The sequence below is a fragment of the Tursiops truncatus genome, chromosome 7 (assembly GCF_011762595.2).
Source record: "Tursiops truncatus isolate mTurTru1 chromosome 7, mTurTru1.mat.Y, whole genome shotgun sequence".
Taxonomy (NCBI): Eukaryota; Metazoa; Chordata; class Mammalia; order Artiodactyla; family Delphinidae; genus Tursiops; species Tursiops truncatus.
The window spans coordinates 29,037,105-29,064,744 of NC_047040.1; the positions used below are offsets into that span (position 1 = coordinate 29,037,105).

The 27,640-nt window shown below is 38.1% G+C and overlaps 1 protein-coding gene across 1 annotated transcript; it reads right to left on the minus strand.

The window, feature by feature from the left end:
- Positions 1 to 3,887: 3,887 nt before the first annotated feature.
- Positions 3,888 to 27,383, minus strand: CPO (carboxypeptidase O). Its single transcript, XM_073807886.1, is given in 10 exon segments — positions 3,888 to 4,360; positions 4,363 to 4,439; positions 5,282 to 5,366; positions 10,987 to 11,189; positions 12,346 to 12,457; positions 13,402 to 13,512; positions 14,565 to 14,672; positions 17,388 to 17,489; positions 19,029 to 19,105; positions 27,293 to 27,383. Coding segments are annotated over 10 exon segments (1,152 nt in total). The 3' UTR covers positions 3,888 to 4,174.
- Between the last annotated feature and the right edge of the window lie 257 nt (positions 27,384 to 27,640).

A 27,640-nucleotide genomic window follows, 5' to 3' on the forward strand; every position in this document is an offset into this window, starting at 1 on the left:
TTCTAAGCCATCATTCCAGACTAATATTTACACAACAGGTGTTAATTTACCCTCCCGGTGCAAAAACATGAGTACTCCCTGCAGTCTATAGGAATAATGTCTAAACTCTTGTCCAGTGCTCAGGACCTTCAGCCAACTGATTCCCACTTGACTTTCCGCCTCACCTTCTCAGGATCCTCCACCTAGTCAACCGGATTTTTGGGGGGCAGCTGGGGGGATTCAACCCCATGAATGCACATTCCTCTTTGCCTCCTTTATGTTTCTGTGGTTGCTTTTGCACCATTCATGTAAAGAGAGAGACTTTCATTTTTCTATTTGCACCATTTTTAGAGCTGACTTGCACAAATGTATTTTTTTTAAAGAAAAAACATAATAAGAGCTCCAGGGGAAAGGAACACGCAGGTAAGAAAGGAGTTAATACACTCACCATTTAAGCTCTTTAGAGCTTTATTTTTTATTAGTATTATTTTAGATGAATGACTCCTTAGAAAGAAATAAAATTCATTTTTCAGGGTAGCTAAGAAAAGACGGTGCAGTCTTGACATCAGAGTGGGAAACTATTATAAGTGCCTATTATTTTCTCATAAAGTCTTATCACAATACCAGATACTTCAAATTTTACAAGTCCGTAAAGGCTAATCTTTTTTTTTACTGTGCCTTCAATAGAGACCAGACTGGAAATGCATATGTTTTCCTGAAGTGAAAGTCTTTTCTAGAACAAGATTCCTCCTGTTCCATAATGGCGACATCTTCAAAATAGAAATATTTCTGTCCATATGATGTTGTAATTCCCAGGCATTTTCTGAATATTAATAGCAATACTTAAAATTTTTAACTATGATTTTTAAAATTATAGTTGATTTACAATATCATGTTAGTTTCAGATGTACAGCACAGTGATTCAGTTATACATATATATTATATACGTATATTATACATATATATATATATTTTTATTAAATGTCATTTTAGGAAATTAAGAATGTATTATGTTTTGGTAATAGCACCCAAGGGGGTTTTCTTATGTTGGCTTCCCTAGAGGTAGACCCAGAAATGAGGATTTCATGCGCAAGTGGCTTATTCAGGAGGTGCTACCAAGAGAAAGTGACACAGGACAAGGAAAGGCAGAAGCCAAGCATGGCTGTAACCTCAGAGAAAGTTCTTTGCAGGGTAACATCAACCTTATCCCACATGATCTCTGGAACATGAGTGACACTTTGGAGTTTTCCCCAACCCACCGCAAGGGACTAGGTTTCATGCTCTTGGATCCACCAGTCTCTATCCAGGCAGGGGCTGGGAGTTTCTGGTGGTGGGCAGAACTCCCAAACGTGTCTGTGGCTGCAGGTAAATCACGTGCAATAGCCCAAGGGCAGTCATCGGAAAAAGAGTCACACTGGTGTGAGCTGTTGGGAGCCAAAAACACATTAAGGACAGAAAGAGATGCAGGAGAAGGGGCCGGAAGGAGTCTGGATGAAGCACCAGCAGTGGCCACTAGACAATACTTCCAATGTCTTGGAAACAGAAAGTTCCTATCCCAAGAAATTATTTGATCAATCAATAATGATTAAGAACAGTGTGACCATAGATGTGCTCTTACCTTCTCTTCATCTCAGCTTCTTCATCAAATAAATAAAAGTACCTAACTCAGGATTCTTATGAGTATTATGTAAAGTAATATACATAAAGGATTCTAATCACTGCATATAGTATCAAGTTAATAATTATTAATTTAAGTTTTAAAAAACCCTTTGTATTTAATATTGTAATTTTATATTCTTGGGCAGTGACCCTCTCTTAGTGCCATAATAACTTTATACCAGATTCAAATTCTATGCAGAAGATAAGAATATTACCAGGCGATATGAAGAATATATTTTCAGTAACATATCAGGAGATTGCTAAAGTGCATAAGAAAAGGAAGGGAAACAGAGCTTGGTCATACATAATGGAAACAAAAATATAACTCATTTTGACGCTGATGTAGAAAAAGGTTAGAGCTAGAAACTTGGATACCATCTGAATTTATCATTTTGCCTCATTTTAAACTCTAAATTCACCTATAGGTCAAGGAGATCTCCATCCTTTGTAGGAATAGTTATGGAAAAAAGGCATCATCCAAATTTGGTGGAAAGAAAGAAATAGTAACCGAAAATGCAATATATTCAAACTTGGGAGCAAGAGAGCCAATGTAAGTATGCTGATGTTCATGCTACTTCCTGTCTGCGGGTGATAACTTCCTGTCCCTGACTCAGAGGTTTCATGTCTTCTACCACCCATGAAACAGCAACAAGCTAACTTCCTAGCTTTAAAGTAGGGTAAAATCAAATCCCAGACCCAACAAAGTCTCAGTATAGGATACTTTAAAGATTGCATTAGTTGCATCAGTTGTGCAGTTTTCCCAAACTATTACCATTTAAGACCAGAAAGTTGAAAACATCCTTGAGAAAGATCAGTGTGGTCATTCATCACTATTCTAGCCTTGCTTTTAGTATCCTTTCACAAAGAGTAAAACACTATCAGAAGAAGTAAAAAACATGTCATGGCCCTCAGTCTCCCACACCCTCAGACCCATGTGAAGCCCCGCCCCCAGAAGGCTACAATTGTGTCTTTAACTTTTGGAAGGGTCCCTGTGGGAGGTTTCAGGCAAGCTGATAGCTTGCGTTTCCATCCATTCCCTTCCAGCTTTCTTTGGCCATGGACTCAGTCTTTCGACATGAATTAAGCTTTGTAGATCAGAGCTCCTATAGTACTCAGACATCCAAATTGTTAACAGACAGCCTTAGAAACTAAAATACAGGCTGAATGAAAGCTGATAACGTGAGTCTCAAGCCGCAGCTCCTCTGCTTTCTTCTTGAATATGGCATTGGTGGCCATCCTAGTTTTCTTCCCTCCCAGGCTGACCATTGATGAAACCCAACCATTTTCTCCTAACAATGCCACAATTGTGAGCTGGTATTTTTATGTAAATAGCTGTTCTCTGATTCATTAAGCCCCACTGCCCCTGACATTTTCCTTTCTGACCCTTATCAGACACACACTGGCAAAACATGAAGAAATAAAGAGGACAAAGAAAGGCAATAAAAGGGTTACAACCAAGAAGTGTATTGTGACTGTAACCAACAAGGAAATTCAGAAACGGGTGACTGAACACCCAAGGATACCCTGTCAGCTGGTCACAGTGACAACATTTGTTCAAAGCCTGACAAGTGCTTTGCATCATTTCAAGGTGTCACATAGAGATACATAGGAAATGACAGTCAGATGCTACCTGAAGAGCACGTAAAGTGTAATAGACAATAGCACAATTAAACACCTGTGTACCCAGAAACATACAATCTGGCCCTTGCTTACCTCTCTACTTACTCTTTATTTTTCTTATAGCCCCTGTCACAAGATGCAAGGTTTAGTTTATATATTTGTGTTCTTGATTATTATGGTTCCCCAGAGATGAGATTTGTCTGGTATGCAACAGTGTCCATTCCAATCAATCTCACCCACTGGAACAGAAATTCCAGGGGAACAGGAACCATGTCTACCTTATTCACCACTGTAATCCCAGAGCCTAGCAAAATGTACCTTGTAGATTCTCAAAAAAATTTTTTTAAATAAATAAATAAAACATTAAATAAATAAATAAATAAAACCAGCAACAGCTATATAGAGAGATTATATAACTTCATCTTCTGAATGCCACTACTAACGCGATTACACAAAATTGAGTGTGAACTTGGGTCCCAGGCATGAGCAAAATTTTCAAAGAGTTTAGATGGGAAAAAACTTTCTAGACCCTGGGGCATCAGTGTGACCATAGATGTGCTCTTACCTTCTCTTCATCTCTTCAACTTGAAGAGCCCTGAAACAAACCACAGATATATAAGTGAGCACAGCCAAGATCAGCAGAACTTCCTAGCTGACCTATAGATTTGTGAGTCACTGAATTGTAGAGTGGTTTGGTTTGTGGCATTATTGTACCAATAACTAACTAATATTAAAGTCTACTAAAGTAATAACAGTTAATTACCAGCAGAACAAACATTAAAATGCAAAGATGATTCATCTTTTTTGAAACAGAAAGTATTTCTAGTTAAATTATTTGGTTCCTCCATAGCCTCAAACACCTTTCATGCAGCTATATCCACGTCTCTGGGGCTGAGCAGGCCTAGGTAGGATGCACCTACAGAAGAAACATGAAGGACATCAGCAAGCTCAGCACCACAGCAGTAGATGTCACCTTTCCAGCACTGTTTGAATACCAGTATTTCTCATACACATTATCCAGGACTGAAAGCACAGCCTCCACGGTTTCCTCGCAGGTGGCCTGAATCTGAGTTTCTGGCAGGACAAACCCATATGTACCCATATGTCCCTCAGCTCAAATGCATATGAGAAGGGGATCCCAATGTCCCAAGCCCAGTCTCATGAAAACCCTGAAATGGCATCTACAAATGAAAATATGGAGGAAGAGTTAGAAGTTATTCTGTGAAAGGACAGATTTCTACAGCCATTTCAGGGACTAAAGTTCAACCCAGCAAAATAAATCAACTCTTTCATATTAGGATCTATGAATAGCTGCCTTCTCTCTCTCCTTGACATTTTCCGCTTCTGTCTCCACTCACCATCCCCACTATACCTGGCATTATGCCTGGCACATCTATCCCCACAATGCCTGGCATCATGCCTGGCACATAGCAGAGGTTTGGTTAAAGTTTCTCAGCTGAATCAAAGACAAGACAATCTGATATTGGAAGATAAGATTCAACTGACCTGTAAAGGAACAGAAACAAAATGACCAATATCACTAAAATGATGATATTAAGAAAATATCATCTCGGTTGCCCTTCAGTGGGTGGAGGAGGGGGTGCTTGGGGATGGGGAAAGCAATGCACTCTCCTTTCAACTAAATCCTTTTTTTTTTTTAAACTCCAGGCCCCACCTGTTTTGCCTGATGGTCCTCTGGGAACTGAATCAACCGACCAAGGGTCACTGGAAAATGTCTTTCCTGTTAACTCCTGTGCCTTCTCCCTGCCAGTTCTTTTTAACTGAAGCCAGAGGGAGTACTGGTCTGAGCCAGTGTATTAATTTTTGCTTTTAGCTCACACCTTATCCCTAGAGAGCACAATTCTGGATTTGTACAGACTCCCTTTTATCCCTGGTCATTTTGATTTGTACAACTTCCTGTTGATCCGAGGAACTCTTCTATCCTGTCCACTCCAGTCTCCAAAGTCCACTGAATTCTTTTGTGCTTTAGATACTATTGAAGAGGTGAAAAAAAGATACTTATATAAAATATCTGCACTAGATCCAATTCTATAATTGGTTCCATGCTTTGCTTTCAATGCATTTGCTGCCTTCTGTCCAACTTGGATCTGTAGGTGGGAAATGCAGAGACAGATATCTGGTGTTAAAAATAAATCCAACAATTCAGAGCATTTGCTATTTTGTCCAAATCCATCCTCAGAGTTCCAGACCATCTTTCTAACTTCCCATTGAACATCTATACCTGGGTAGTCTTCTGATACTTTAGACTCAACATACTCCTATCCAATTTTATCATCTCCTCCACTAATAAGGCTGTTTTGATTTTCATAGTTCTGACCTATCATGTGCCCCCAACATGTAAATTCCTACAATCATCTTTGACTCTTCTCTCAAACAGTTACCAAGTTGCATTTCTAATACCATCACCCTATTTCAGTCTTATTAACTCTGAAATGGACTGCTGTCATCTTCTAATAGGTTTTCCTTCCTCTTGCCAATCCTTAATCCCGATTGATCTCCCTGACTTCCAGGTGAACCTTTGTAGAGCAGGACAATCATAATGATCCTGCTGAAAACCTTCAATAACTCTCAGTTACCCACTGCATTTGTATAAACTTCTCAGTCTACTAGTTGAGATCCTCTACGATAGGGATCTAACCCACATTTCCAACACTATATTCTCTAGATCCCACCCTAGATTACAGTCAAACTCAAGTTCTCCCACAGTTGCTCAGACATACCCCATGTTCCTCAGCCTCTCCGCCTTTTCTCAGGATATTTCCTCTACTTGGGATGCCTTACCTCTTCTCTGTTGACATTCTACGCAAACTCAAAGAACCTTCTCAAATGCTAAGTTCTCCATAGGCATTTCTTGAGCACCCTAAGTGGATTCTCTCTCCCCACTTTTTTCTCCCATAGCCCTTTGCTCATGCTTCCCTTATTACTTCTCTCTTGTTTTTCCTTAAAGGTATTTGATACTTATCTCTCATAGGCTCATAGATTTTCAGAGCAGAAAATGACACACTTCCTTCTATCTACCCCCATGTCACCTTACTGAATTGGAAATCCTTCAGAACTAGATGATTTCTAAGGTCTCAGCCTTGCTCTCTTCAGACCTTTTCCTGAGATCAGAGTCACTAACTGAGGTCCAAGTATATTGGTTATATTTATTGACTGTCTGATAAATCTCCTTGCATACCTTTTGATAGTCTAAGTATTCCCTACCCTAGATTCCCTAATGCTATATTCTACCCACCCGATGGTGTATCCCACTACTTCCCCTTGGGGTCTATACAAACACCACCAAAATCCCCTTGGCCACTCCCTGCCTGGATCTACAATTGCTTTACGCTTGAGGGCAGCCTGACTACACTTACAGGTACGTCAGCTCCCTTGACTTCTTCTCCTGACCAGTGACAGATCTAGTTTTAGATTCTGTCTCTCTTTTCCTGGTCCTGTATTGTCTGACTGAATCCCAAGGTGTGACAAGGTGGTGTCTGGTTAGAGTGGGGATAGGCATAGTGAAATTCAAAAGGAAGACTAGGAGAGGTAATAAGTGGTTATGGGGTCCTGTGCAGCAGTAGGACTTTGCACTTTCTGTGTGTGTGCTAAGATTCAACATTAAACATATTTGCAAGCTTTTTGACTCCTCTCCACTCACTACTAAGAGTTTTACCTTCTCCTTCTCTTCCTGTAAAGAGATTCTGTGTCTGCCCTAGTTGCTGGGCTTGCGTTGTCCAGAACTGAGATGATGGGCAGGAAGGGCTAAAGAAGTACAAGTACACTGGGAAGAGGTACAAGAGCTGTTTGTAGAAAGAAGAGGAAATTATAAGAAGGAAAGGAGAGTCAGAAAGGGGATTTCTAGAGAGAGAAATTCCAGTAAGGAAATAAGAATGAAGAGTGGAGAGAAAGGATTCAGGGTAGCTGCTGTGTGTGAGTGAAATTAAGAGCATGCAGCCTAGAGAAAGAGTTGCTAACAAATAGCAACTACATCCTTTTTGAAGTTCTTTGAGAGTCTCTGGTAGAGATATGAATTGCTTTTAATTATTTTTAATTCCCATGTGTTCCTGTGTTTCTTTGAGTGAAACTCCATGTTAACTGGTCTTAACTGTAATTTGGGTTACATGGAGCAGCTCCAGGCTACATTTTCTATTCAAATGGTTTCTTGCATTCTTTTTTGTTTCCTGCAGCTCACCCCAGATCATGATTCTTCTTCCCACTGCCAACCTTCACTTATTTTATCCTATATTGCTCCCTTTCCTCAAATCTTGGCTGTGGGGAGGGAAAGAGTCTCCCAGTTTCCTCTTCTTTATTGACAAAAGAACTTTTGATTTTTTTTTTAATGATTCCACAAGCAATTACCATGGGCAAGTAGATAGGAGTAAGAAATATAACATATATGATAAGCACACAGTTGTGATCCTTAGCTTATGGGTTTGGTCCTTTCTGAGAAGATGAAATGAAGATTCCCCTAGACTCTGCCTTCTATCTCAAAGGGTCAAACTCTTGATTATTCTTCTCTTTCTTTTTGACACTATATTGCAAGGCCATAGAAAGCCAATTGCTCTGCTGTCCTTCTTAGTCAAAATAATAAAAACCCTTTGCTTGTAGTGCATAATTTACATTGTTAAAGACATCATGCCTGCTTAATAACTTCTTCGCTGGGCCCAGAGAATTTCCTGTAGACATATATTCACAGGCAAGCACTCAAAAAGATTGATTAAGGCCCTGGCATGGGTGTGGGAGGATGGAGCTTGGAATGGGATACAGGGGCTGATATGGAAAGGGTTCCAATGCAAAGAATATCAGCATTTGAAACATTAGATTTCTTATAACTATTCTAATCTCCAGAGCAGTTTAGAATGAGGGTATATATAGTTCTGTTTCCCCTACTTAGTGATTGCCAAGTTGTCTATCATACAGTATAATATTTATGAAGATTTCTACAAATTTTTGGTTTTGTAAATACATAGAGATTAATTACTAGTCTCTGGTGGTTGTAAATATACCAGAAATGGAAAACTCCTTGAACAGTTGGTGTGATTCTATCTTTGTGTACTCTATCAAAGCTTATCACTAAGAACCTAAAAACACTGCTAACTAGCTTTTATGAGTTTGATACATGGTGGCAACATTTTCAGTCTTTTTATGGAAAAGTCTTAGTGATGAATGTTATGCTAATTCTTCAACACCTAAGGCGGTAAGAGATACAGAATTGAAGCAATCTTTCTCAATTCAATTTTCCAGTCTCTACACAGAGTATTGAGGATGGCCAGTAATTCCCATCTTCGAATTCCACCTTCTGGTAACGGCAATGCCAGTGCCCCCTCTGTGGCCAGAGGGCTCTAATGAGACAGCCAATCAGCAGTCCAAGACCCTGTGACATTTGAATACAAACCTTGCAAAAACGGAGATGTAGTAACTGCTTTCCTGAACCTAAAAAGGAAATTAAATTCTCTAGAAAAATACCGGAGTATATAGACCTCTTTTTTTCTGCTGTTAGAAGGCCTGTCCCATCAAATATCTATAATGGCCTGACTTAGGTGGTTCATTTGTATTTGTCACAGAATCCTTTAAGCAGAAAGTAAACATTTATGGCAAATATCACAGGAATTGGGAAGTAAGGAGGGTTCTGGGCTTCTTGACTAAAATTTCTGTTTCTGTACATTTCTTTACTGAAGAAATAGAACTTCTGGCACAGAAATGAGGAGGATATAGGACACAGTGGACTGGGCATCTAAGTCGATGACAGCTTCCAGAAGTTGCAAACCCTTCCTGAGCGGAGAAAGGCAGTGTTCTGTGGTCAGATGAATGTGGCCTCTGGAGTCCAAAGACATGAGTTCCAAGCCCAGACTCCAACATTTACTGTCTACAGGGACTTTAGAAATATAATTAACTCAAGGTCTTAATTTCTACATCTCCAAAATGAGCTTATTATATTGTCATGAGGATCAGATGAAGTAATGGCCATAAAATCTCTTTGTAATTTTTAAAGTTATAGGTAAATGTTATCTCCACCTCTTGCAAAATGATCACGTAGTACAAATGTCCGAAAACAATTGCAGGAAAGACATTGGGGTACTGACAGATATTTTTGACTTCTGGGGGGAAGGGCTGCCTTCAGCAAAGATCTATAGTGGTTTTTCTTTTAGTGCCCAGACCTGTGTTTTATGGGTGATGTTCCAGTGGGAGAGGGACAAGAGGAATGACAGAGCCAATGGGCCACCAGCCTTCTGTGATCTTAAGAACAGAGCAAGATTAGCCCCTATCCAGCCCAGCATTTATTGATAATGAGGAGCTTGTTTTAAAAAACAATTTTTTAAAGATATGCAGAAAATAACAAGTGTTCGTGAGAATGTGGAGAAACTGGAACTCTAATTCACTATTGGAAAGAACAGAAAATGGTGTACTTGCTGTAGAATACAGTACGATGGTTCCTCAAAAAGTTGAAAATAGAATTACCATACGATTCAGCAATTCTACTGCTGAGTATATACCCCAAAGAGTTGAAAATGGGATCTCAAGGTGATATTTGTACACCTATGTTCATAGCTGTATTATTTGCAGTAGGCAAAAGGTGGAAACAATTCAAATGACCATTGATGGGTGAATGGATAAAGAAAATGTGGTATATACATAACAATGGAATATTATTCAGCCTTAAAAAAAAAAAAGGAAATTCTGACACATGGTACAACAGGTGTGAATTATGCTAAGTGAAATAAGCCCGTCACAAAAAGATAGATACTGTATGATTCCATTTACATGAGGTAACTAGAATAGTCAGACTCATAGAGACAGAAAGTAGAATGGTGGTTACCAGGGACAAGGGGGATGTGGATTTTTTGTTTAATGGGTAGAGACATTTCAATGATGCAAGATGAAAGTTTTGGAGATTGGTTGCACAATAATGTGAATATACTTAACACTACTGTACTGTCCACTTAAAAATGGTTAAGACAGTACATTTTATATTATGTATGTTTTACCACAACTAAAAACTGAAAAAATAACTTTTAAGAAAAGATAACAAATAACTACAACAATTATAAATTGACCCTTTCTTTGACTTAGTTCTATTGTTCTCAGGTTCACAAAAAGGCAAAGAGCCCAGTCCTTTTCAACAATTCTGCCCACCAGCACTTGGGTAAACACAGCTTCAGAGAAGGACCCTGGATAAGACAAAGCAGACTTTCCCTGCCCCAGCTTGAATTTCACTAGCACTTCCCCTTACAAATATTCCTAGGCAAATACTAGAGGCATAGTTTAGAAGAAAATAAAGCATTGTGTTTAGCAGAGAAGAGAGCAGATATTATTTAGCCGTGTTATTTTAGATATGCCATATTCCACTAACAGCTGGGAAGTTCTTTAAAGCACGGTTCAAAAGCTATAATTGCTGAACGGAGCTTCAAGAGAATTTACAGAAATGAAAGCGCATTCCTGCAGATTATTAACATAATCATCTCATTTATATTATACACGAATACCTAAGATGTCTCCCAACTTGACACTTTTTGAAATAGGTAGTTAATTAATGCAGGTAAGGCAGCATTTAACCTGAAGCCTTCCCAGCAGGCGTCTGGCAAGGTGTGAAAAGCAGGAGAAAGGAAATAAGGAAAAGCAAAGGGAACAAAAGCGAGGCTGGAGCCAAAACCCTAGAAATGGGAATCAGGGAAGGAAGGCAGGGTCGTGCTGAGGCTTCTCAAGGCTCTGGCTCAATGGTCTTACCAGTTCTTCATGGTTACTTGATTTATTTTTGGTGTAGCCATAAGGCATGAGGATGAGCTGCCCGTAAGAGTGCATGGTCAGGAAGCAGGCAATGTTCTCCTTCCTGCTCTCGATAAAGCTGGAAACAACTTTAGTCTCTGGTTCAGACATGGGTCTTGTCCCACAGAATGTTAAATCTTGGCAGTTGTGAGATGCACCGATACCTGAAACATACAGGAAACCCCAAGGAAGGCATCACGATCTCCGTTTAGCACTGACCAAGGTCAAGGAGCCAGCCTTGCTCAGGACATCTGTGGGTGGAATTAAGGCTTGCCTTTGCTTGTCTAATTTTGTCCTGCTAAAATAAGTCATTCAAGGAGGAACTCAGGAAGGCAGGAGGACGGACGTGCAGATTTAGAAACAGACCCCTGCTTATGTGGCCCGGGAAGGAAGATGCAAAATGGAATGGCATTTTCAGTAATCTTTCACTTAAACCTTTGGTGGTCCCTGAAACAAATGCTTGGGAACCTGTTCTCGGGTTCCAGGGTCAGACTCTGTTATAGTCTTGTTGCCCTAAGTACATCTCTTGCTGTCTTACTGGCTTGAGTCTCATTAGAGCTATTTCGCAAGGACAAAAAAAAAAAACACAAAAAGCTATTTTGTAGTCTGTCCTTCTCACCAGTAATAATAAGGACCAACAACAGAGCACCTTTTACATGCAGGGCACTGTGCTAAGCCCCTCCTGTGTGGCATCTCATTGAATCTCCACAACAACCTACTGATAAGATGGTATTACTCTGAGCCACGTTTTAAAAATAAGAGAAAACTAAAGCCTAGAGATGAAGCAATTTTTTCAATACCACAGGGCCGCCGAGTCTGAATGTTAACCTTTCCCATCTGGTTTTTAACCAGACTGCTCTTAACCATCCGTACCTCTATTTGCTTCCAATCCATTGGACTTGTTGAGATTCAGAAACATGAAACTGCCTTAAGGAGAAGAAAATGTTTGCCTTGTTTACTTCTGCCCTCCTGCTGTAAAATAATTTGCAAGGATACTTCTCTGATTTTCCTTTATAACAATTCGTATATTTTAAAACAAAGTGATGGATTTCAAAAATATTCACACTGGTCTAGGTCTTCTTTGCCCTTTTTTAGCCAGTCTCACTTGAAAAGAGTCCTGCATTTCAGTGTTGCTGTTCTTACTGTATAGATAATATCACCTCTTTAGAGGGAGTAACACTGACCAGGAAGTCCAGAAAGCTGTACAGAATTAGATGTTTATTTCAAAAGGTATATATATAAATAGTACTAATTCTAGTAATTCACCTCTTTTCTGGCTTCTCTGCTCCATTTGTTTTGTGTGTCGTTATTCATCAGTTCATCTACGAAGCATGTACTTAACTACACCAGATGCATCGAAATTTCTATTGAGATCTGTCCCAAAACACATGCCATTATTATGGGATGAATGGGATTTCCTCCAAAGCCGATCCTGTAACAGGAACATAGGGAAGTTGCCATTCTAAGGTCTCATGAATCACAGTGTTAGTGATGATGGGTGGTCCTCGAATATGAAAAATGGTTCCTTAGGATTGTCTGGAAAAATTGCCTCAACATTATGAAACTTGTGCATATAATTTTTAGTCCCCCAGATGGGCTAGCAACCCCCAGTAACAGGAACATCTGTACAACCCAAAGTGTATATACGTGTAAACCATCAAATTGGAGGGGTAGTTTGGCCTTTCCCTCACAAGCAGATTAACAGTGCCTGGTGGACGCAATCTGCTTAATCAGGAAAACTTCAGAGAGTCATTATTTTAGGTCCAAGTGATAAAGGGCGAAAGGGAAATAGCTTGGCAGATGGGAAAAGGCTGTTCCAGGTGCATCAGAGATGGTCTCTGCACATTTCTGGAAGCAGAAGACTGATGAGTAGAGATAGGGATAAAGACCTGTTTCGCCAGACAAGGTGGGAGGGAAGGGCTTGATTCACATACCGGGCCAGAAAGGCTGTTACAGAGAAAGGGGTCCCACGAAGGGCTGGGGGAGCCGGGGTGGGGGAGGGGGAGGAATTCATAGTCTCTGGAAACAGAGGCTCTTAATTATGGAGTGGTATGATTTAGAAACTTTTTTTTTTTCTTTTTTTTGCGATACGCGGACCTCTCACTGTTGTGGCCTCTCCCGTTGCGGAGCACAGGCTTTGGACACGCAGGCTCAGCGGCCATGGCTCACGGACCCAGCTGCTCTGCGGCATGTGGGATCCTCCCGGACCGGGGCACGAACCCGTGTCCCCTGCATCGGCAGGCGGACTCTCAACCACTGCGCCACCAGGGAAGCCCCAAAACATTTTTATAGCTGCAGTGACTGAGGTCAGGAAAATGAACCTGAGACAAGATCTAGTTCATGAACCCATCCCAGGACCAAACTCGATGTACTCACCGTTGTCCAAGTATAGATGTAACCATCTATGTTAAGAACCGGAAGCACATAGAAGTCCAGGTTTTTAAGGAGACTTCTTATCCTTGAGTTGTCTTTATAGTTCTGTAGAATCTGGATATTTAATAGAGAAACATTTGGAATGATCCTGGGAAGAGGTCTTTTCTCTCTTAATTTTCTAACAATTTCAACTTAATCATAAGTGGTGACTGAACATCCAACCTTTGCCATCCAATCCTGCCTCAACTGTCCCGTTCGTTATGGCGGTCTTTCTGAAACTTCACCATGCATCAGAATCACCTGGAGGACTTTTTTTTTTTTTTTTTTTTTTTTTTTTAATTTTTGGCTGCGTTGGGTCTTCGTTGCTGCGCTGAGGTTTTCTCTAGTTGCGGCGAGCGGGGGCTACTCTTCCTTGTGGGGCGTGGGCTTCTTATTGCATTGGCTTTTCTTGCTGGAGGACTTTTTAAATTACAGCCTGCCTACCCTCCATCTCCACCCCCAGCCCCAATTCAGTAGGTATGAGGTGGTGATGTGGAAACCCAGAACTTGCATTTCTTCCAAGTTCCCAGTTATGCTGATGCTATGGGTCTAGGAACCACACTTTGAGAACTATAATTTTTGGGTTGAATTATGTTTGGGTTTCTGAAAAGACTGACACAAAAAGTATCTCATATTAATTTTAAAGTTTTCTTATTCCCTCAAAGGAGGGATATAGGTAATACGCAAGAATTCACGGTGCCAGGTAGTTTCCATGTGTTAATCTCTTAATCCACACAATTGTGTGCTCTTCATGATTACGTTGAAGTAGTCATTTCATACACCTTTTGCAGGTAAAAAACTAGGGGTCCTAGTGATAGAAATTTTGCACAAGACTATTAGAAAGAGCTCCAGGATTCAAACTCATCTCTGACTTCCAAGATGTATTTTCTTCTCCATTTAGATTTGTTTACCTTCCAATAAAGATAATTTTGGGTGCATTAGAAAGAGAACAGAACAACTAGCTCAGTTTTCAGTGAAGCTACTTATGAATTCCATTTCCCTTGGGGTGAAGGAGCAGCTCAGTGGAGAGCTGCCTTGCCAAGATGTGAAAGAAACCTGCTTTCCAAAGCCGAGATATGACAGGTATTTTGTGGGGTGGTTAACCATTATGAGAAAGTGAAAGACACTTATTCTTTCACAGATCACTGGCAAAAAGCAGGGGCAATCCATTCCCTGGCATGAATTCCACAGTCCATCCAGATAATCTTCTTGGGGTTATTGGATGGTTGGCTGATCTGGGGGAGACATTCATATTTCATTATCAAACAATGGCTTATGATTGAGGCCACCAAGCAAAGTTATCAGGTTGTTTTATTCCCCTGGAGGTACCTGTCTCCTTCCACTCTGTGGTTTCAAGGATGAGGCAAGGATGCTGGCAGAGACACCCACCAATATGACCCTTCTGTTGGCCATGCTGCCAACCGCCTCCTGCGGTTACCTTGGCTATTGTTCTTAGGACCACAAGCTGACACCTCCGTGTACCACATGCAAAGCCTGGTCTTCCCCATATCCTAAATTATTCCCTAACTTTAAATAAACGCATAAACCACAAACTGAGAGGCTAAATCTTCATAAACCTTATAAAACCTTACCACACAGGGCTGACTCAGAGCGGTAAAGTGCACAAGTGGTAACGTGCATGACTCAAAGGTAGTGAAACTGAACCCCAGTCTGCATTTAAGCTTCCTGAAACTGTGAAAGCATCCAAATGCATAATCTCCTGCGATACTTATTACATTCGTTACCTTCCTCTTTCCTTAGAGACTCCTGCAGTCCCAGCTGACCCAATCTTCTTTCTCCTCTCCCCATTTGTTGTTCTTGTACTCACTCAAGAAAGAAAGATTTCCTCCTCTTTCAGAGGTGGGATAGGTAGGAATGAACCTGGCAATTACGGATTCTCTTTGGTGGAGAAGAAGCTGTGAACATGCCCATGCTTGTCACAGTCACATCTTGCTTTGGTTTGTAAATGGCCTGGACTCATGCTATTCATTGGAAGCTCTTGGGAGCTGGGCTGATGAAGGCTCTCCCTCTATATCTGTGAGAAACTTACGAATTGAAATAACTATGGGCTGGATTCATCATATTCAAGGAAGTTTTCCCTTTTAGCCTCACCCATTTTCAAAGCTCCTGGCATAATTCCTAATCTACCCTTTACTTTAATTCTCTCTTGTAATCACCCCTTTTATTTATGAGTCTATGTATATGACCATATGTTTATCTTTATTGCCTCCTCGTTATGTGTCAATTCTATTCTTTAAAATACATCCTAGGCAAAGGATGTTTAGAGGTCTTTTTGGCTGACTCAGCTCAGAGTTTGACGGCCTATGGAAAAATCAGGCTGGTAGGTGGCCCACACTTAACATATCAACCAATTACTCACTCGGCTCCTGGGTGAATTCTACTTCAGAGCCACCGAGATTTCTTTGTAGTTGTTAGTAATTCTTGAATTTGGGGATGTGCTTTGTAAATTAATGTGTCTACAGTGAATAAAGTAATGCTAGTTCTTAATGCCAAACTACTTTGGCAGCGGTTCTTGAAGAGTAGTCCTGGACCAGCGCTATCAGCACCACCTGGGAACTTGTTAGAAATGCACTGTTTTTCTGTAACATGAGTGTGCATCAGAATGACCTGGAGGAGGGCTTGTTAAAACACAGGTTGCTGGGCCCACCCACAGAGTTGCTGATTCAGTAGATCTGTAGTTAGACCCCCCAAGAATGTGCATTTCTAACAAGGGACCACCCTTTGAAAACCACTGGTTAGGTGCAGTTGTTGTCAACCCTGCCTACACAGTAGGATCACCTAGGGAGCTTTCAAAAGGTGTCTGGGCCCCATCCTGGAGCAATTAGCTCAGAATCTCTGTGGATGGGGCCCAGGCGTCAGTATTAAGCAGCCAGGATTGAAAAATCACTGTTCCAAAACTGAGAGCCAAGAAGGCCTGGCCCTGTGGAAAAGTGGTTATTCAGACACTTTTCATCGTATCACATGTTAAAAGGGCAGAGAGCCTGGAGATTGGGTTATCCCTCTGGCTATGCTACGGTCTGGCTGTGTGACCTCGTACAAGTCACTTCACTTCTCTGGGTCTTTGTTTCCTTATAAAATGAAGGAACCAAAAATAAAGGTTGTCCATGATGTTCAAACATTCTTATGGGGAAAAAAAAATGTGTTAAAAAAGAAAATTTTGTAAAAACTCAAAATACATATGAGAAGTGAACTGGGGATTTCTCCCTTATGCAGCCCCCCACCCCGTCCCCCTTCCGCTGTGGGAGCACCGGAGGCACCCAGGCCTTCACAGAGCACAAGCTGGAAACCTCTCAGCCAGAAAGTCTAAGGTCCTTTCCAGCCACCCTCCACGATTCTAAGTTCCTCAGTCTTAGCAGGGACGAGGGAGGCCAAGCGTGAAGAAAACTAAGGGATAAGTTCTTACTTCTGGGACTTTATTTTTAAGTCCTACGCCTGTGGTCTCACCCAACCATTCCAAATTCTCTTTACTCCAGAACATGATTCCACCCTCATGATTAAGATGTAAGCATTTACAAGTATTTAATTTTTAAAAAATGTTTATTGGAGTATAATTGATTTACAATGTTTTGTTAGTTTCAGGTGCACAGCAAAGTGAATCTGTTATATAAATACATATGGATATATGTATTTGGACTCTTTTTTAGATTCTTTTCCCATATAGGTCATTACAGAGTACTGAGTGGAGTTCCCTGTGCTATACAGTAGGTCCTTATTAGTTATCAATTTTATACATAGTAGTGTGTATGTATCAATCTCAATCTTCCAATTTATCCCTCCCCACCAAGTTTTGAATTTTAAAATCAAGACTTTGGAAAAGCCAAGTCTCTCTGTCTTGCCTCTTTTAACCTTGTCTATACTTCTGACTAGAGCCTCTGGATAGTACATAAATATCCTTGAGTGGGACTCTAATTCTCAGCCTTCTCGCTCACCTTCAAATAATACATGGGCCGGCTCTCATAGGTCATTCCTAGGAAATGCTACGTCACCACTTCCGTGTACTTCTCCCTTATCTCACTCATCCACTGATAGATCTGAAACAGCCAGGGAGGACTGAGGTTATCAATAAGAAGATCCTTTGCTTGCCTCTAAATTAAGATAATTGCTTCTTTCATCAAGATACTGAACTCTGAACTCTTCGCTCTTTATTAGCACACAAACTAGAAGACTAAACTAATGAATTATGACCTCCCCTCCTCCCATATTCTTTAAAGATCTACTCTGCCACCCAAGCTTAGGACACCCTGTTGAACTTTACACATAAATGATTGAGAATTATCAATTTCAACAATCCAGTATAACACTTCTGAAACATTGTACAATCACACAGCCTTCAAATGGCCATGAGACTTCCTGACTATCATTTATTGCTTAATCAGTAGAAGTGTAGTTTATTTCATTTACTCTCAAAGCTGCAGGATAGGTACTGCTATTCCTTTTTCATGTATGAGGAAACTGAGGAACAAAGAGGTTAACTGTCTTGGTCAAGGTCACAGAGCAAGTGGCCAAGCCAGGTGTGACTCATCTCTGATACCAGCACATATACTTCTCATGGGTCTTACTGGATCTTGTTTAAGAAAAAAAAAATCTAAGAAACTTCAGTACTTTGGGGTGATTGTTACAGAAGAAAATGTAAATTCTTTTTTTTTCTTTAGTATTGAATTTTGTTACAATATTGCTTCTGTTTTATGTTTTTTTCATTTTTTGGCCCAGAGGCATGTGGGATCTTAGCTCCCTGTCCAGGGATCAAACCCAGACACCCTGCATTGGAAGGAGAAGTCTTAACCACTAGACTGCCAGGGAAGTCCTGAAAATGTAAATTCTTTCTTGTACTTTTTGAGAAAAATTCTGGAAAATATTAATATATTCCCCAATACTGAGGAAATAAATGGTAAAGCCTGGTTGGAGGGCAACTTGTGCATTTATGTCAAAAATTTTAATGTGCATATCATTTAACCCAGTAATTCTATTTTTAGAAATTTATACTTCAAAAGAAGTTTTACATAACATCACAACATACACACACACTATATATATACTTATATACTTTTTACTGTATCCAGTTTTAGAAACCACTAAACTTATCTTAGTAGCAATACAAATATTTCTTTGAAAAAAAAGTTTTCCCCATTTGAGAGCTGTTGCCTGTGCTCCCTGCATCCAACTGAAAATACCACACTTCTGGCTAAATAGGATTCAATCAGAAGGCTTCACCACCCATGTCCCACATCCATATACGCATGGGCCCTGCCCAGCTTAAACCAGCTAAAGACTTGATTAACAAGAGTAACGTTTAATTTTGATCCATGTTTACACTAACAAAACTGGTTGGGGTGTTCTTTTCTTCTTTTTGTTGTTTTGCCTTTTTATTTCATATCACTAGGATTTGTATCTTTAATGGTGATGGCCAGGGGGTGATGTTTGGGAATCCCTTGACCTCAGTGCACAGGCAAACCTCAACCTCCCATTCTGAGGCTCTCTAGTCTATGGATATTAACAGTGAACTATCCCTCGCCCATCCTAAAGTAGGTTGTGACCACCACCAACGCTCCCACCAACGTGTCCATACTCACCTCCCCCATGGGGTGGTATCTGTTATAGGAATATGTCTCCAGAATCCTCCATGGGCTCACTACATTATCCACAGCTTCTTTGTTGTGCTACAGATCTGCAAAGGGAAGAAATACAGACAAAAATTGATGAAGAAACCAGGATAACATGAGGGTTGGAAGGTTGATGAAAAAGGTAGTAGGAAGCAATGTGCACAGCATCTTGAGGACAAAAGTCAGTGTTGGAGTCTTGCCTCTGCAACTTACTAATTGTGAGACCTTGGGTACCATGGAGTCCCTCTGAACTGCAGTTTCATCATCTGCAGGTTGAGGACAGCCATTCCCACTTTGCAAGGAGCCTTGGATAATTCAGCAAGATGTTGTAGATAAACACACTTTTAAATTTGTATAAGAAAGAATAGCTAAGATTTATTGAACTGAAACTTACTGCGAGATACTCACTGGGTTAAGCAATTTAAATCTCATTTACTTCTCTCAAAAACTTTAAGAGAAGATATTCTTATTATCCCCATTTCAGAGATGAGGAAATTGAGTCACAGGGAAAGTATTATTAGAATTTAAGCCCTGACAGCCTGACTGAAAAGCCTGAAATATTAACCACAATACTGTAAATAATTGTAAGAATCTTTATGCAACAGTTTATTTTTTTTAAATAAACTTTACTTTTTTAGAGAAGTTTTAGGTTCACAGCAAAATTGGATGAAAAATACTGAGAGTTCCCATATACCTGCTGTCCACCCCCCACCCACCCCCATGCACACAACCTCCCCCAATATCAACATCCCACACCAGAGTGGTACATTTTTTATAATAAACGAACCTACATTGACACATCATTATTTCCCAAAGTCCATAGTTTACATGAGGCTTCACTGTTGGTGTTATACTTTCTATGGATTTGAACAAATATACAGTAACATGTGTCCACCATTATAGTATCATACAGAAGAGTTTCACTGTCCTAAAAATCTTCTGTGGTCTGGCAATCACTGATCTTTTCATTAGTTTTGCCTTTTACAGAATGTTATATAGTTGGAATCATACAGTATACAGCCTTTTCAGATTGGCTTCCTTCTCTTAGTAATATGCATTTAACTTTCCTCCATGTCTTTTTAATGACTTGATAGTTCATTTCTTTTCAGTGCTGTATAATATTCCATTGCCTGGATTACCACAGTTTATTTATCCATTCACCTACTGAAGGATATTTTGGTTGCTTCCAAGTTTTGGCAATTATGAATAAAGCTGCTATAAACACCTGTGTGCAGCGTTTTGTGGACATAAGTTTTCAATTCATTTGGGTCATACCAAGGAGCATGACTGCTAGATCATATGGCAAGAGTATGTTAATTTTGTAAGAAACTACTAAACTGTCTTCCAAAGTGACTGTGCCATTTTGCATTTCCTCCAGCAATGTTTCCTATGCTTACTTTCCATTTGCATATCTTCTTTGGTGAGGTGTCTGTTCATGTCCTTTGTCCATTTTTTAAATCAGGTTGCCTCTTTTCTTATTGCTGAGTTTTAAGAGTTCTTTGTATGTTTTGGATAACTGTCCTTTATCAGATGTATCTTTAGCAAATATTTTCTTTCACTTTGTAGCTCAACTTCTCCTTCTCTCGACATTGGCTTTTGAAGGAAGAAAGTTTTTAATTTTAATAAAGTATAGGTTATCTGTTATTTACTTCATCGATCATGCCTTTGGTGATGTATTTAAAAAGTCATCACTATTCCCAAGGTTATCTAGGTTTTCTCCTAAGTTATCCTCATTTTACATTTAGTTCTAAAATCCATTTTGACTTAATTTTTTGTGAAGAATGTAGGTCTGTGTCTAGATTCACTTTGTGTGTGTGTGGATGTCCAGTTGTTCCAGGATCATTGATTGGGTTTTGTCAAATGTTTTTGTCTGCATTTATTGATATGATCATGTGATTTTTTAATTTTTAGCCTATTGATGTAATGGATTACATTAATTGATTACCAAATGTTAAAATAGTCTTGCATATATATCTGGGATAAATCTCCGTCAGTGGACATGGTGTATAATTTTTTTATACTTTTTTTGATTCAATTTGCTAATATTTTGTTGTGGATTTTTACATCTATGTTCATGAGAGATATTCGTCTATAATCTTTTATTCCTCATAATGTCTTTGCCTGGTTTTGGTATTTGGGTAATGTTGGCCTCAACGAATGAATTAAAAAGTATTCCTTCTGCTTCTATCTTTTGGAAGAAATTGTAGAGAATCAGTATAACTTTTTCCTTAAATGTTTCATAGAATTCACCAGTGAAACCCTCTGGGCTTGGTGCTTTCTGTTTTGTAGGGTTATTAATTATTGATTCAATTTCTATAATACATATAGGCCTATTTAGATTACTGTTTATGGTCTATATTTTGACAAACCGTTTAATAAAGCTATTCAATGCCTCGCCTTTATGCCAGATATTGTGCCAGCACAATCATGCCCATTATATGATTTATTCACACTACAGCCCTGTGAAATGTTATCGTCCATGTTTTACAGATAAGGAAACTGAAGCCAAGGGAAATTAAGTAACTTGCAAACAATCACAGAGCTAGTAAGTCATACAACTAGTCCTCTCTCTAAGCCACACAAATGTTGGATAAATGTTCTAATTCCCTTGCTAAAAGACTTTACCTAAGCAAAAAGTAGGGTTATATTTTCATTATGAGAGCATACCAACTGATCATTCATTTACCCAATAAATATATTTGAAGTGATTTCTGTGTTAATAGCACTAGGATGTGAGATTTTGGAGAAGCTGAGGTGTAAACGTTTGGATAGTGACAAGGAAACATGTTAGAGATCTAATTAGCTAATGTTTCAATGACTTTCATCTATTTTCCCACATTTTTCTCTCTGAACATTCTGGTATTATATTTACTCTTTCCCTAAGCCTTCATTTTTTAATCTGTAAAATGGGAATAATAACACCTTACCAAAGGATTCTTATGAAGACTAAATAAGTTAATCTACATTTAAAAATAAGCAAATTTCTGGAACCTAGTTAACCCTTAATAAATGTTAAAACACAGTAGTAATTCGAAACAAAGCTAAGTAAAAGCCCTATTTTGCTTCAATAACATTGAAAATAAAAATTACATTGAGAATAATTTAGCCATCTAACTAGTGTTATCTTCAAACAATACCAAACTACAAAATATTTTGATAGAATTAATTAAAACTCAAGTTCTATTCACATCTACATAACTCCAGTAACTGGATTGACTACATTTTAATTTTTTAATCTGTTCAATTAACACCATGTACCATAATCACCCACTCTAATGGAAATCAATTTCTCTACAAAATTCCATGACTTTAATTGTTACTACTACTACTACTAATAATCTGACTTTAGCAGAAGTTTTTATCTTCAAAACTGTAAATGTTTTATTGTTAAATGAATTTTACTTTGTTTAGCTTGTCCACGAAAAGCTCATGATATAGGATTGTCTAGATAGTTAGTTAAAACAATGAAATGAATTTTAGAAGGAGATTACAAGAAACAAATGTCATTAAAATTGTAATAGTTGAGGAGCAATATGCTTTTCCATGTTTTTCAGGGATTCGTTTCTAATATTTATCATTTATTTGATTTTTTAAAGGTAAGCTAGAGTGCTTCAGAATGAGGAATTTCAATATAAAATATATACAGGTGTAATATGTTGAGGCTGATTATTTACAAAACATCATTTTATAAGGAAAATACATACATCCCTTGGTGTGTTTAAAATTCAAAAAAATTCAATTTACACATAAATTTTCAGGGGTACATTTCGTGTGCTTATCAAATAATCAGCAAACATATACCTATTATAATAACACTAGTTAACCATTATTGGGCACTATATTCTAAGCACCAGTCAAAGCATTTGCATTGTTATCGTAATTCATTCAACAACACAACGGCACTTGGTACTCTTTGCAAAAGTGATAATAGATAATAGTAGTAGTAATAGAACATAGATTTCTTTCTTACAGAGCTTAAAATCCACTTAAGGAAGTGAGACATAAACACATGAAAAGCAAAATAACTTCACCATCAAATAATAAAATGTGAGGTATGATAAGCTAGAGCCTGATTACCAATTACACGGTGCACTAAATGTACTGAGGACAGGAGAGGGAGAATTCCAAACTGAAGTATAGCCAGTAATAATAACAACCAACATTTTATAAGCAATTATGCATGCCAGAACTGTTCTAAGGTATATATATCATATCATATATATATATATATATATATTCCTACATATAATTCTAACAACAATCCTTAAGGTAGAAGCTATTATCCCAGTGTGTTGGGGTGAAGATTTTGTTACAGAGGCTAAATTATACTTTTACTATACTCTAGAAAATAAGCATAAAATATTTATTAGCTTATTTTTATAAATTGTCTATCTCTGATTTGGACTGCATAGAAAACAAAATAAGTATCAGCATTATAAATTCATCGGGAAATAGTTTCAGTGCTTTTTCAAAATGGAGAGAGGAGAGGAAATGAAGCAAATGAGAAGAGTCTTCTCAGCCCTTCCTTCTTTCTCATTCCTCACACTGGCTGTCCTGCCAGGAAATGAGATCACTGGGGATGCTTTCACGCGACATTGGGACCAGGGATGGTGGCTGCTCAGAGCGACGTGGTTCATTTCTTCACATAGTTCAGCAAATGTTCAAGTCTTTCTTTATCACCGTCATCTACTCAGTGCCGTAGGAAAGTGACTACACTAAAAAGCAGTCCTGGCAGCTGGTGGATTCTTGTTTCAATTGGGCTGGTATTCCCAGGCAATTTCACAATATGGAGGGGAATAAATTAAAGGTAACTGGGCACCATCAAGCACCAACATTTGGCTTTCCCCCAGCTAATGTCTGCAAAATGTGTGAGTATGATGCCTCCTAAGTCCAGCACTGAATGACTGGGTCCATATAATATGCAAAAAAAAAGTGATGCATACGGGATTTGAGTGAAAACCCTGATATCATTTTAACATGAAATTAAACACAATACTTAAACCTCAAAACCCCAGATACTTAGTTCAAACAATGTTTAAACCGTAAACCTAGAAAAGGCTGTTCCCTGTTTGTAGGCAATTACTTGGGTGATGCATAATACATGTAGAGAAAGAAGGAAAAAACTGGCTAATCCCCCAAATTACCACCAGTCTCATCTCACTGACCAAATGAAGAGATTATTGTACTTTGTGTATTCTTTTTTAACAGGAATTCATAAAATGTTTAACAGAGAAAAAGATGCTTTGGTGGTACATTATTAATAAATACTGTACATCAAAGATTGCCTGATGAAATTTTGACTGGAATGTAAAAAGAGGCAAAAAGACCTAATGAATATTGAGGAAAATTTTGTATTTTAAATACTTAGGAAACAGTTACATGAATATTTCATGATAGTAATGTATTTTCAAAGTTTTTTTTTCCTTCTTACAAAATTAACATATGCTTATAAGTGGAAATTTTAGGAAGTATGGAGAGGAGAAAAATAAAAAAGAGAAGGAAGGAATAATCCTCTACAATCCCACCTCCCTGAGTTAACCATTGTTGATATTTTGGCATATTTCCTTTCAGTCTGTTATCTGTGCATATTTTTTTCATAAATACAGTGCAGATTATACCTATATATAATTTTGTATTCCCTCCTTTTTTATTATATATTCTACCAGAGACATTTTCTCAAACCAATAAAAACTCTTTATAAACATTATTTTTAATGACTGCATAATGTTTGACAGTAAGTATATATTTCATAGCATCATGCACATAAATATTGTCATCTATGCTGGATATTAAAGCCATTTCCCTTTCTGGTTTTATCTTATAGTAAATAATTCTGGAGTTAATGATTTTTTGCTCATTTCTGATTATTTCCTTGAGTTACATTCCAGGAATGGGACTAGTAGGTCAGAGAGGATGAACAATTTCAAAGCATTTGATTCATAGTGCTAGATCCTAAATGATTCTACAGATTTACCCTTTTATTGGGAGTATGCAATATATATAACAGGCCACCTCCCTAAATGATCAAAGGAGAGATTACAAAGCTTGTCATCCTTGTTAGATTTTCTAGACTAGTATTATGTCACACATAGTAAATAAAGAGTATCAAAACTTGCAGCTAATCTATGTTTTGAGTTGGTAAGAGCCATATAAAAGTGGACATTATTTTATATCAGTAAATAATAATGAAAATGAAAATAGTCAATAAGGAGCAGAATTAGCAGATTTGAAATGTTTCCCTCAAGTGCAGTCATGAGCAGCTGTCCACTGGAAGCCATCTTGTCTGAGTCCCACTGAGCCAAATCACTTCCATAATTTAACCTGGGCTTGGCAATCATTTTTTTAAACAAAAGTTTTATGCATCTTCTTTGTAGAATATTTGTAAAATGAAGAATAGTTGAGGGAAAGGAAAAAAAATTATCAATCAAAGAGAACAATGTCCATTTTGGTACATATTTTTTCTTTTATGTTTTAAAGTATTTTCATACATTTTGTGTTCTGCATCTTTCAGCATAAAACATGTCTTTCCCCATGCTATTAAAATTTTCATAATTATTATTCTAATGGATAAATAATATCCCATTGTCATATGTCACATATTGACATTTGCATAACTTAGTATGGGGCATTTAGGTTGTTTCCAAATATTACAATATTTAATATCTTGTTTATCTTGTACATAAAGCTATATCCCAGTGCATACAATTCCTTCCATAGTTTGCTTTCTCAGTGTAAATTTCCAGAAGCAGGGATACTAGGCCAAAGGATGTGTACGTTTTAAGGCTTGTGATATTTTTAAATAAGTTAATTTTTTTTTCAATCAAAGCCCTATGACCTACATAAGTCTTTGCCATTGATCTATGAAGAATCTCAGAAGAGAAAATAAATGCAGTATCTATATGAAACCAAGTAAACTAATAGAAAACGCGAGATGGCGATGTCCAAACAGCTTTAGGCATCACATAGATCCTGGACTCCCTTTATATATCTGAAATCAGACCGTCTATGAAGCTAAGGGACAGGCTGAGGTCGCACAGTTAGTCTGGGGCAAAAATTGGAGTGGATTTCTCTGTTCCGTGAGACCAAGCTTGTTGCAAGATTCGTTTAACTATGAAACAAAAGAGGAAATACTGTTTATAAACACACATGCCAGATGAGATACACCAAATGTGCAGAATAACAAACTATGTATGAATAAAGGAAAATACACTTTATATGGAAACAACACACACACACACACACACACACACACACACACACAATGTTTAATATATATTCAAAGAAGTTATTCATTATGAATAGGGAAAGAACACAAAAAAGAGCAAATGACAGGAGCAACTTATAAACCAGTAAAATGAGTAACAAATAAGACAAAACACTTAGCCTTATAAGAAATCAACAAAATGAAAAATAAGTCAACTGTAGGTATTTTTCACCTGTCAAATGGGCAAATGCTTAAAAAGTGCTTTCATACACTATTGTTGGAAGTGTAAACGTATGCAACTTTTTTAGAGGGCAATTTGGCAACGTGTAGCAAGATTCTTGAATTTTTCTAAGCTTCTAACCCAGTGCTTCCACTTCTTATAACTTATATTAGGGAAATAATCAAAGATTTTCAATAACAGCAAAAAAATTGTCATGTAGCTGGATCCTCATCATGGTATCATGTGTAAAAATGACAGTAGAAATCAACTCTGCCTTATAGGGTAGCAATGATGGAATATTATTAGTGATTGCATTATGTTTTCAATAAATTATGAATGTCATAGGAAAATTTTTATAATACAACTTAACTGAAAAATTCTTGTAATAGTACTATATACATAATTAGCTAAGTAGTTATCTATTCAAAAACATTAACAGTAATTATGTCTTAGTGAAATTGTTTGGTAGTTTTAAACATTTTAAACATTTTCTCAATAATTAGAATAGTGTGATTTACCAACTGAGAAACTATGTAAATGAGGGATATGGAATTTTCATTACAATTTTCTTTTTTCAATTACAAAACATGACATATTTATTGGTATTTATCATACATTGTGCTAGGAAATCTTTTTTAGATATCTACTCATTTATTTAAAGATTATTAGAGTAATGTTCAATGATAAAACTTCAGTGATTATTATTCTTATCTCGTCGTGGTGTGTATGGGTAGGAAGAGGGGAGAATCGAGCTGCATTGATCTTGAAAAGAAGTTTTCCACCTAGACAATCTAAATCATACCAGTCAGCCCCTCCTCCAGCTTCACACTCACCTATCATATTCCAGCTCCGCAGGAACCAGCAACCTCGGGAGGTACAAGTTTCCAAGCAGAGGCTTCATTCTTCTGCAAAGAGAGCTAGAAAATCCTGTGCTTCTCCTGCAGGTCATGTGTCTCTGAGAATGCATAAGGGCATAGGCTTCCACAATCAAGATGAGATAAATCAGTTAGTGGATGTCTCAGCAGAAATAATGTGAGCAGTTGCTTCATTAACTCCATCATGTCTTCAAACAACTTTTTTTAATAGTGGAAAACTATTTGATTTTTTTTATCCGCTAAAACCAAATTAACTGAAGCTCTTGGCTCCCCCAAATCCAGA